Consider the following 12404-nt stretch of genomic DNA (forward strand, 5'->3'; position numbering starts at 1 on the left):
AGAAAAGAGTCTATCAGCAATCTTTAGCGAAAGGCTGTAAATTAAAAGATCGCTTATTAGTTTCCAGAACCCTTGTGTTCCATTGGAGTGATGGACTGTAGTAATAATGCAATGACAATTCATCGTATATTTCCTACATCAAGGGACCTTAATGTCCAGTCACGTCTCGCATGCTAATTGTTTTTAGTTCCAAATACAGACCTGTTTTTAATAAATCAGCTTAAACATGGTACTGAGACAATGACTGAATAAAGACACAGCATACATTTTAATCAATAAAGCAGCTCCCATGATTGAAGAATTGCCTCATGGAAAAAAACATAGTACTCAAACTCCCACCAGGCATGTTAGCTCTCGGTCTCCGGCATCATTTACTAAAATTTCTCAAGTCATGTGGACTTCAGAGGCTGCTTGTTTTATGGAGGGAAATTGTAGACAGGCGACTGCTAGAACAGCTTTCATGATATTAAAGAAGCTTCTTGACTCACTACACGAGACGTCAACATCACTGTGTTTCCCCTTTGGTTTGTAATACAAATATATTTTCTTGATGTAGAATTAAGAAAGAAAATCGTCATGAGTGCTCAATTTTCTGTAGGTTATTTGTTCTTTGTGAAGTGTGATTAGATACTAAGAAGTTATTGTAACGCTCTCACCATCCACATGCTACTTTAATTCTGAACAGTTTTCCGATTGATAATCTGATAATTACTGTGACTGATAATCAATCTAATCCAACAGAACATTATATACGATCTGGGTAAAAAAAACAAACTTCAATTGGAACCACCTGATGTAGAGTTATATTTGAAATCTCCTCCCATCAGAGCCAAAGGTCTTGGCAATTCCAAGCCATAACTTCTACTTCCTGGCCACGGGTGAGGGTCAACACATACATCAACAGGTAAATAGAGAGCTTTGCTTTATGACTTCAAGGTTTGCAATTTAGCGGACATCGTTTCAATCCCAGTCTCGCACTCCAATCATAAATAAGACCGCAGAACCTTGAACTTCCTCGCTCAGGGCAAAGATTTCTTCCTGGAGAAAGGAAACGTTTCTTTGCGGAGAATGATGGCTCTAACCCTCTGGTGTTTACACAGACAGTCAACAAATGTAGTTTGTTTTTGGTCCACCAGCCAGCATGCTAACAACCAGATAAGGATGATATGTAAGCACAAAATGTGTCTCTTCACTTCAGGCCTGTTGACATGCTGGTCGAGGTGACTCAGGATTTTTGAACTGACACCAAGTGATCATACGTCTTACTCACTCCACGGCTGCTCTGACTGAACTGTCACGCACGGTAAAACATGTTGGTGGAGAGAAATGTAAAACTGTTATGAGATAACAGGTTTATAGCAGTAATAAATGTGTCCTGGGTCATTGTACGAAATCATTGTCATTTCCACTTTATTTAAACTAATAAAACCCTTGTATAATTCCTTACTTAAGTGTTATCAACCTAGGGTACTAATATTTAACCAGACGTACAGATTTAAGATTCTAGTCTTCAACATATACAAAGAGACAAAGTGTTACAGGTGGAAAGTTTCACCTCAGAATGACAGCAGCTGTACAACGACATACATTTCAGGCTATTTTTTATGTAAAGCTACTTACAAAACATCATTAAACATCATAATCTAACATAAAGTTACTAACCAAAAGTGATCTTAACAATAGATGTTATTTTGTGTCTGTTTTTTTCGTATTTAAGATTGTCTAAAAATTTGAATTTGAGTTTACTTTACACGATCTGAAGTCTGTGTACAGAGGTCGATGGGGAGCTCTTCACACCGTTTCAGGGCCAAGGCAGCACACAGGCGTGAAAGATGATCCTCTCAGTCAGCTGGCACTGCTATTGTCTACAAGTGGAGGAAATTATACACATATTTAAAATTGTATTAAATCTAATCCAAAATTGAGATTGATCTTAATGGACCCTATCCTACTACAAAAAGAGCAAGTGAATAATTATAATGTCATCATGTGAAAGTGTTTGCTTAATACCTTGGCTCCTGCAAGGGTTTTAATTATCTACTGTCTGTGATGCCACGTAAATAAATGGTCTTTGTAATTAATTGAAAATCTTAGTTTAAATCATGAGTTTTGTATTTTAGAAACTGGTCCATGTTCTTGATTCCCAGTGCAAAGAAATACTGACTTTCAAAGAGGTCAACTGGACTGTGTAGAGTTCTAGGAAGACGTTTATCCTCTATTCCGAGAAGCGTCAGTTCTTCTCTAGACAGTCCATTACCTGGATGAATAAAAATACAGCTAAATACAATATATAAAGTATAACAGATAATGATAGATGCATCACAGATTTCACTATAAAACACTTCCATTGACAGTGTTGGTTAATTCAATAACATGTTTGATGATCACACAGCAGTCAAGCACTTCCCTGCCACCGTACTCCATTCTAGACACAGCCAAACGTATAACAGCACTTCATAGTGAAGCTTCTGTTGATCGCTGAAAGTGATTTTTCTACTGCCCCAGGGTTTTTTTGTACCTTTGTCTTCGTCACACAGCAACACTCACGGGAACACGGTGTCATTCCCACCATGAGTCCGAACCAAGCTCACAAATTGTGTGATGTCAGCAAACTTGTTTCATTATTATGTGACGAGGCATTGTCATAAAAAAACACTCAATGCTCAGAAGAAGCTGCTTTTGAACCAAGCGGAGTTTTGTGACTTTGTTTATTGTTATTTTCTCCCCGCACATGTCGCTTTATGTCACTGTTATTGTGATTGATGAGGCGGTTTGTGATTTGTGGCAATCCTCTCTGAGGGTTTGCAATAAAACGCTTCTTTGTCAAACCGCTGTTCGTCTTGCAGAAGTTGCAGCAAGAAGTATATTTGACAGCCGTGTGTTGTAACAGATGTCGAAGCATTGCTCACTTGTTGTTTGTCTCCTCTTTGATTTATCCCTTTCATGGAGTGCCCTGCTGACTGAAGACATGTCATTTATTACGATGTGACTTTGTTCCTTTCCAAAGAAAACTATGTGGTGAGAGAGAGTGGCAGCTTCCCAGGAGCAAGTTGTTTTCATGGACACGCTTTTCTCGGTTCATTTTGGAAAGGTCTCTTCATGGACAAACAACAACCCCAAGTCCAACATTTGACACAGAACAAGAAAACAGGATGAGGTTAATGAGCTTATTAGCAAAGAAAATAAAAGTCAAAGACATGAGTCAAAGACTAAAGGAATGCTTGTTCTCATAGAATCACAACAAGTCATCTTATTTTGACTAAACAAGGTCAATAAAATTAGTTGTGGGGGAAAAAAAAACAGCTTTTACCCGACTCAAGGTACACAGCAGATGTGTAATTATGAGATGAAGTTCAGAGATAATAAAACATTTTTTCAACTGGTAAAAGCAGAATGACAATGTTAAGATTATAGAAATTGTCAGGGTGTGGGTTCACATCCTGGTGTGGTGGTTAGTGCCTCTAAACGTGAATGTTGTCGATACCAAATTTTATATTAACCAAACTTGACATTGAATTTCATAACTAACGATGTATTATTAGTCAGTCAGATCAGATGTGTTTCTTGCCATGGTGGTCTGGAACATCCTTGACTTTTTTTTTTTTTCCTAATAAGCGGCAATCCAGTGTTAAACTCCCTCCATTTATACAGCTGCACTGATGAAAAGGCCACAATAAATATGAAACCGCAGGAGAGAAATGTAACATGGAGTAATGGCCCACTGAGGGAATATGTGGTTTCAGTTGATAGTGATGTTTAAACCACATTACACCCTCTGGGTTTCTCACATGTTGTAACTTATTTCATAATGTGTTATTTGTCTTTTGAAGAATCACATTAAATCCACTCATTATATCTATTCAGAATGATGATGTCATAACAATGCAACTTTATTATCAGTTCATATAGCAGAGGTCCTCATTTATGTGTTATTACCTCCGCCAAGGAGATTATGTGATCATCAGCTGTCTGTTGGTCGGTAGAAAAATGTCACAAAAAAAAAAGGTTTCTTTTAACTGTGTAAATGTTTTCACCGAGACTCACTGTAACAACTCTGTAATGCGCTTTGTAGTGGTAAGAATTTTGAATTTCTTTATGTTTTACCTAGAATTTATGCCATCCTTGACTCATGGAAGTTGCTATGGATGTTTGATTATATACTGTTCTGTAAAGGAATGTGTTCCTTTTTTCTATTTAGAAAACGGTCAGCATTACAAATGAGTGAGTTTACTTTTGGAATTCTTGTAGTTTATTCATGAAAATGAATTGCTCATGATAAGAAGAAAAAAACAGTATCAGAAGGCAGTTGACAAGAAGACAAATGACTTCAGTGCATTGTTTTGTAGTTAATCTTTAATCAAAAGCTTGTGTTTGTCATTTCATAAGTTCTCTGAAACAATCATTTGATCTAACACAGGGTTGTTTTTCTTTCCTCTTTAGAAAGCAGCGTTCATGAAGGAAGTACCGGCAATGACAACGATGGCAGCATCTGTGGGAGCGACTCCGCCTTTTACAAACAAAGTGAAGGTAGGAAATATTGATCTTTATTCACATTAAAAACGATTTTAATAAAGTCTACATTAAGACAGTGGCCTTCATGCTCGCCTTGCCCTCGTGAGACAAGATTAAACCAATTAAACAGATGATTTAGAAATGTACTTAATAATGAATTCATGTCTGCACGTTCTATGTTTGAGGACTCTCTATGGTTCCCATGTGTTCACCCATTCATGTGCGTCAAGTATCTAACAGTCATAGTTAAATGTTAAGTGGACTTATATTCCAAAGTTAGTCTGTAGAAGATGCAATTTCTTATCTGTGCAGTAAGCTTTTCACAAGCTACAGTATCGTGGCTGCTAAATATTTATGACTTATTTAGGTGCTTGTAGTCATATAACTATATATAAAAGTAATAATAATAATAATAATAATAATAATAACAATAATAATGATTAATAGACCTCTAAAGACAGACAATAGATAAGTAACCAAGTTAACTTGATAGCAGCTAGCAGCTAGCCATTAGCCGTTAGCTATGTGTGCTAGCAGTGTTTGCTAACCTCTATTCTGACAACCAATCGTCTATATATAATAGTAATAATAATAATAATAATAATGATTAAGAAACCTCTAAAGACAGACAATAGATAAGTAACCCAGTTAACTTGATAGCAGCTAGCTGTTAGCCGTTAGCTAGGTGTGCTAGCAGTATTTGCTAACCTCTAATCTGACAACCAACGTCTATATTTAATAATAATAATAATAATAATAATAAAAACAATAATAATGATTAAGAAACCTCTAAAGACAGACAATAGATAAGTAAGCAAGTTAACTTGATAGCAGTTAGCCGTTAGCTAGGTGTGCTAGCAGTGTTTGCTAACCTCTAATCTGACATCCAACGTCTTAGCGTTTGTTATGCTCTCAGAACCTCTAATCAGCTGAAAAATAGATGTAAATGATTTAATTTAAGAGTTTTAGTTATAGACAATACTTGTGTTTTGACAGGTCACAGTATGGCAGAGACGCTCACTGTCGCCCTGCGTGTTGCTGAAGAAGCTATAGAGGAAGCCATCGCCAAGGCCGAAGAGTTCAGCGACAGTTTAGTAGGAACTCGCTCTCTTACGATCCTCTACGCTGTGTTTAGTTTAGGTTCGTAACAATGTAACACTGCACTGTAATCTGTGTGGACAGGAGAAGCAGAATGAGGCCCGTTATTTACGGGACCACAGAGAGGAGCTCATAGAGGAACTCGCCACAGCCATCGTGCAAAAAGTAGGTCAAACACATTTGTTTTCTGTCGCCACATTCATTAAAGCATTGTTCGACGTAAGCCGCTTTTCATCGGTATCATGCACATGAACCAGACTTCATGATATGAAGCCGTGGAAACATGTTCATAAATACAGTATATAGATTTTATGATCTCACTCCAATGTTTTCATTTCCCAGATCATTCAGAGGCGGAAACGCTCAGAAATGCACACAGATTATGACCTTTTCTGGCCTCAAGCTCAGTCTCTGATACAGTCGAGTGAACTGACCTCCCCGTCTCAACCTCAAGCTTCTACTCAAGGACCAAAGGACCCGCTCCAGTCTACCTACTCACTGTGGGTCAGTCGGCACTCTCGCATCCCCATATACACACACACACACAAGAACACACACACACACAAATTCTGACTGGTACATTTATTCATTGATAGTTTTATCTTAAGAGTGCAGAACGAGAGAACGAAAATGAATATCTGGAGTTTTAGAAAAACAGTTTATATAAATACATTTAACATTAAAATGTTCGTGTTCAAGAGATAGTTCACCCAGAATTCTAACTTCACTCATGTCGACGAAGGCTTGGGATTCTTTTTAGAGTAATCCGTTCCTTTTTGGAGTTATAAACAAAAATGTTTGTTCATTTTAATGTCATGACCGAATTTTATTGGTCTTCGTCATTATCTTCGTCCAAAAAGACACGATCCGTACTGCTTACCTGTAACGTCCATCTTGTATTGAAGCATCGACATGAAGAATTGTTCCGGAAAACCTAAATAACTCTGTATTTTAAGATCATTTGTAGCAGAAGTTGTAGAGAATAACAAGCAATCAAGACAAGAAGTACTCCGGAAGTACACTGGGTACCGCTTCTATTTCTACACTGTCTACACTGGATTCATTTTTCTCTGAAACAATGACTCTTGTCGAGGCTTCAATACAAAATGTCTGAGTGTCTTTTTGGATGAAGACAAAGACCACTGAGATCCAGTACACTATATTAAAATGAACAAACATTTTATCTATAACTCAAAGAACAGATTACTCTGAAAATAATTCAAACCCTTAGTCGAACTGAGGGTGAGAAGAAAACTAGTGAAGTTTGAATTTTGGGTGAACTATCACTTTAAATCAAGTAAATTATCTTTTAGAGAAAATGGGAGTAAATATTTTTTATTAAGAGCATGAATTTACTGTTTTCTGGTAGACGGTTATGTCAATGTTATTGAGTAGATAGAGGTTGAATTTAATCCTTTCCAATAATGAATAACATCACTGTAGTTAACAATTGAAATAGTGTAGTTTATAATTGTCATCATATTTTCTTATTTACAATTGAGCCAACGATACTGAATGTATATGCTGTTGGTTAATCCATCCAGCTTCAGCAGAACTAATCTTATTGTGTAGATCATCTTGAGAAAGAAGCAATGTCACCATTCTGTCCAGGGCGAAGTTTCAAAGTCAACTCACTCCCTCAGTTTGATATGTGTGGCTTCTGCAGCGTGTCTGTCAAACCGTTTGTTATTACTCTGCGGTCTGTGAACACATTTTTATCAGCAGTGGTCAGCTTGTGGGTGCAGACTGCTTACCAGCACCATGTACACTGATGTATTGTGTTGTGCACCATGTGGTGAGCTTTTTGCTGTTGTATACATATTTATTCCTCCGTTGAAGTTACAAATTGCTCTGCTATTGGTACAATAAGATTTCTTGCCACCATCCCAAGATTAAAAAAGGGATCTTGGTGGATATAAAGTTGATGAAATACTCAGAATCACATCTGTGAGTTTACCAGATTTATGTGAGTATTATTATTTCTCCCGCGGTTCAGTTTAAGAACCAACCAGCGCTCACAAGAGTCTGACTTTTTTATTTTGCAACCTAATCCTTGTGCTATGTAGGGATTATAGGATTAAGGTACTCTGCACAATTCAGCACCGGCTTTGTAGTTTAAGGTTCAGATACATTTTATTAATAAAGATTTTGCTCTTCATAATTACACTTGTTATAATTTTTAATAAATACAATTATATTGAACTTATTTGCCTCAAGTAAAGATAGAACAAAGCTATAAAATGTGCTTTTTAATAAAATTAATTTACAAATAAGAGGTGGAATAAGGATTATTTGAGTCACATTTACAGTATATGGCATAAATAAACGCTTGTGAGACAGTGGTTTCCAGGAATGCAAGTTCAGTTTGCTCCTGTCCAGATGCAAAACTAATAGTCTCAGGGACTCATTCATTCCTCGGGTTATTAGATTGTACAATTCTGAGTTTGGGGGCAGGAGTAGAACGAAAGTATCTTGACATTCTATTCTATGTTAATCTTTGTTATTTGTCTTTGATCCATGTTCTTTATCTTTAGACATAGATTGTGTCATCTTGTTCTTTATTTTTATTACTCTTTGTTCTTGTTCTTATTTTTATGAATAATCGTCTGTATTGCTGTGTCTAATTGGAAAAACAATTTCCCGAAGGAGACCTCTTGAGGGATCAATAAAGTTGGACCTAACCTACCTAACCTAACCTAACCTTGAATACATGTATTATGTTCTTCCTTTTTATAACATTTACATTTGTAAGATCCTCTGCTGTTGCGCTGCATTGTGGGAGTGTCAGGAGTCTCTTTAGCTAAATCCATTATTAATGTGAAAGTCACTGGCCACATAAGTCCGGTTGACCCCCTTTCAGGTCTTCAAAGAGAACGGGGGGATGTTGATGCTTATTAACAAACCACACAAACGTCACAGATGAACCGCGGCTCAGGATTCACACTTGGCAGAGGTTCACACTTTTTGTCATCTGGGATTGCTGGGTATTTGTCATCATCTTGTGTTTGTGGAGAGCTTGGAAGCCCGGGCTCCCCAGGCCTCGGCGCTCTGTTCCACTCGCTCAGGAAAGATCAAAGTCCTGAGAAATACTGTGGGATCCTCCGCGTCGGTGTGGCTGCCACAGACGAGTTCCGATTACCGCAGCTTTGCAAATACACTCATTTAGGCACGAAGCATGCAAATACACACAGAGGCCCCCCGCCACCGGAAGTCCTTTTATCATCCCTCTGTGTTACGCTGATGATTTATGGGCTTTTTCCTAAAGGGGGAAACCAGGAATAGTAACAGAGAAAAAAAACTATTCATTATTTTTCTACACGTCACAGAGCCATGGAAAAAAACGGACTGTTCTTTGTTGAATTAGGAAGATATATATTCACATAACAATGTCGATTGTTTACCAACTGAGTGACACATTCTATTATTTATTCCAGTGTATACAGATGGTTGTGCAGGGATTCTTGATGTCGTACTGACCCTTTTATTTTAACTCTTTCCTGCCAACACGTGTGTAATATTTTCTCCAGAGTGTGATCAATTAGAAAGTTGCCCACATTGTGTTAGCTCAGTAGAGTTTATTGAACACGAGGCATTATGTGTATTTTTAGCTCCCCCTGCTGGCCAGCAAAGCAAGGTGCACATAAGTTTGAGTTGTGTTAAAAATCGAATAACTTTCCTTGCTCTAAAATGTTTTTTGTCCTCCCACATAAACTGTAGACACCAAAAGATGTATGCCTGTGTACACAAACAAAATGTCTCCAATTATTTCAAATGCATTATATTGTATGTTATAATATTAAAATACAATCAATGATAAATAATATATATATATATATATATAAATATATATATATTTATTTTTCATTTATCCTGAATTTTATGTAACTAAAGAAATAAATGAACTTTTATTAAAGACCCACCAATGCATACAGACATTGTAGTAAGTAAGTAAGTAAGTCATTTTTATTTGTATAGCGTTTTTCCAGTACTACTGCTACAACTACTAATAATACAATGATGATGATAATCATGATAAAATACACAGTGCTATAACATATTGTTTTTTTAACCACATTTTCATCATTCCCAGACTCATCCAACCTATTTGCTCCTTGATCATCTTGAGATATTTAGAAGCCATAGCCATAGCATTTGACGTGTCCGAAAAAGTCTATTTGGTGAGATCTAAAAAAGTCTCTTCAGGACTTAAAATAGTTTCATCAGGCCTTTTGGTCATAAACTATGGAAGTAATAAAAGCATTTATTTATGATTATTGTAAAATCAAGATATGTCTTTATAATCGATTTTAAAACCCAATCTTATTGAATTATTTGACAGAGAATGTATCTAATAAAGAATCCATGTAATGTTAAGAGTATGAAATTGAACCTTTAAATATTCTGATGGCACTGATATACTTCCATATACAAATGCGTTCCTGTCTTATGAAAACAAGATTTCACAAAAATATATCCATTTATTGTGTTTCCAAACAGCGTTCCAGATCAGCCTTCTCCCTCACAAGTGACGACTCGCCAGAAAAAGGACCCGAGGACGAGGGCGCTGCAGGTCTACAGGAGTACACGTCTCTTAAGAGGGAGGCCAAGGCCTCATCCCTGCCCAACTGGAAGAGCGTCGACCGCCTGGACAACTCCTGTAACTACTCTGGCTAAATCGAAAAGCTGCTTGAATCATTTGTAGTGAATTCTTGTTTTTGTGAAACTCTTGTGTGTCGTCATCTTCTAGGTGCATCATCGGTCCTTCAGAGTCCAGACGGTAACTGGATCGCCCTGCACAGCTCCCAGCTCTCCCGGCCCAGTCTTCTGACAAAGAGGAAGAGCCTGGTGTTCAGCGTGTTGGAGAAAGAATCCGGAGTGGTCTCGGCCTACGACGAGATGGGATCCGACTCCGAGGAGAACGACGAGGGCGGCTGGGGAACGGCGCTGCGACAGTTCAGACGCAAGCTGTCCGACGAGACCTATTACACAGACTCGCAGCACGACCCGGAGTGGACGTACACTCAGCACATCCCGGTGACCTCCCCTTCCTCCGGCCAGTACACCAACACAGAGACACTGAATTCTGACTCCGAGGCGTCATCGGTTCTGTCGGCTTGTCCTCGTAAACCACCTCACCACCTGCTGAGAAAGAAAGGACCATCGGAGACTCACCTGCACCCTTTTCACACCCAGCCATTCAACCAACACGTGCACAAGAACTTCTCCCCTCATCCACTGCTCACAGAGGCTCTGGACGTCAACTTTAACCCCAGGGTAATTTTTTTAATCTTTTTTTTTATTATTATTTTTAATATGATCTTTGCATCCAGATTATCTATTAACTAAAAAAAAAAGTTTTTATTGACAATAAACAAATCCTTTTTTTTTAATTACGAACGCACATTAATCACCTGATTAAAAAATTGTTAGGTAATAATAATTAAAAGCCACCATAAAGAAATGAAGATTGCATTCAGTAATCATTAAAATGTCTGAAAAATTACTTCCTTATTAGTTGAACAGCAGTTGCTGCTGTTTGTATGTTGGCACAAAAACATTTGTTGCAATAAAATGTATAACATTTTTTACAATAAACTTGGTAAAAAATCTCAAAATGTTTGCAACCTACAGCTTGTTGTAGGTGAGCTTTTCCTTGATTTTCTGGAACTCCTGTTGTGTTATCAGTTTTATCTTGATCTTTAAAATATATACTTTATTGAATATTGTTTTGATTGTTTAAGCGCTTTGTGACCCTGGTCTGGAAAAGCGCTATACAAATAAAAATTACTTACTTACTTACTTTCATGTAACTCCATGATTCATCAATATAGTAGTTGTGCTGTTGCTTTGTGCCCCTCATTTTATAGGATTTAATGCGAATCCCCATGTTGAGTTATTAGGAGATGTTGAGTGTGTTATAAAGTACAAAGTGCCAACATACAAACACAAGCAACAGTTGTTTTCCCTGCCTTTTTTCCCCGCTTATTAACTTACTAATTTATTTATTTTACTTACATTTTTTCACCTGGCATATACGGGTGTCCATATGAAATGGTTTATTTTACGCAACAAAAACAGTTTGGATTCATTGGGTTTTAGAGACATCTAGTGGTGAATAATTCCAGCAGCATTTAATGTTTTTTTTCAATAAACAGCAGTGATAAGTTTTGTTATGGGAAAGACTAGATATCTCTCGTTGTTCTAAATATTTGTTTTTCATCTTTTTTTTACGACATTAGGTAAAACACAAAAAGAATAGTGCTTCAAAAATGTACTAAAGAACATTAAAAAATCACTTTTGATTCATACTGATCATAATTATTTATTAATTCAACCTTTGTTTTTCATTTATATAAATCTAATTTATAGAAGTAAGGACCTCAAACCTCTTTCAGGTGATGGGCGACAGCAGTGAGGCGGAGGAACGACAGACTGATCCAGTGAGGCGAGCAAGGCGGCGCAGGAGAAGCAAGAAGGAATCGTCAACAGAGAGCAGACCTGGAAATCACACGCAGTCAATTTACCCTTTAGCACAGGTAGAGTGTCTCAAATAATTCATATTTTACATGGACTCTTACATATACTGTCTCTATGCTTTATCTACAAAGCGGAAAGTATTAAAAACAATAAGATTAAAAGACTAAAATTGCCAATAGATAGTAAGTAAAATAAAACAAATTTCAAGATAATTGTCAGGTCGCTAAGACAGTCATAACATACCATGTGTGAAAACAAATGGAGAGCCTTGGTTCCCAGAGCAGGAGGAAGTATAGATTGGAGTCTGGAATTCATTC

The 12404-nt window shown here is 37.2% G+C and overlaps 1 protein-coding gene across 2 annotated transcripts in view; it reads left to right on the plus strand.

The window, feature by feature from the left end:
• Window positions 1-12404, plus strand: part of myripb (myosin VIIA and Rab interacting protein b) — a 114702-nt gene that overhangs the window by 91333 nt on the left and 10965 nt on the right. For both annotated transcript variants that reach the window (XM_087789018.1, XM_087789019.1), the window contains exons 5-11: window positions 4441-4527; window positions 5509-5606; window positions 5695-5775; window positions 5953-6114; window positions 10108-10267; window positions 10358-10884; window positions 12006-12146. In XM_087789018.1, the coding sequence (XP_087645144.1) occupies window positions 4441-4527; window positions 5509-5606; window positions 5695-5775; window positions 5953-6114; window positions 10108-10267; window positions 10358-10884; window positions 12006-12146 (1256 nt within the window). The remainder of the gene's footprint in view (window positions 1-4440; window positions 4528-5508; window positions 5607-5694; window positions 5776-5952; window positions 6115-10107; window positions 10268-10357; window positions 10885-12005; window positions 12147-12404) is intronic.

Source organism: Callionymus lyra, chromosome 4 (genome assembly GCF_982586985.1).
Source record: "Callionymus lyra chromosome 4, fCalLyr1.hap1.1, whole genome shotgun sequence".
Lineage (NCBI taxonomy): Eukaryota > Metazoa > Chordata > Actinopteri > Syngnathiformes > Callionymidae > Callionymus > Callionymus lyra.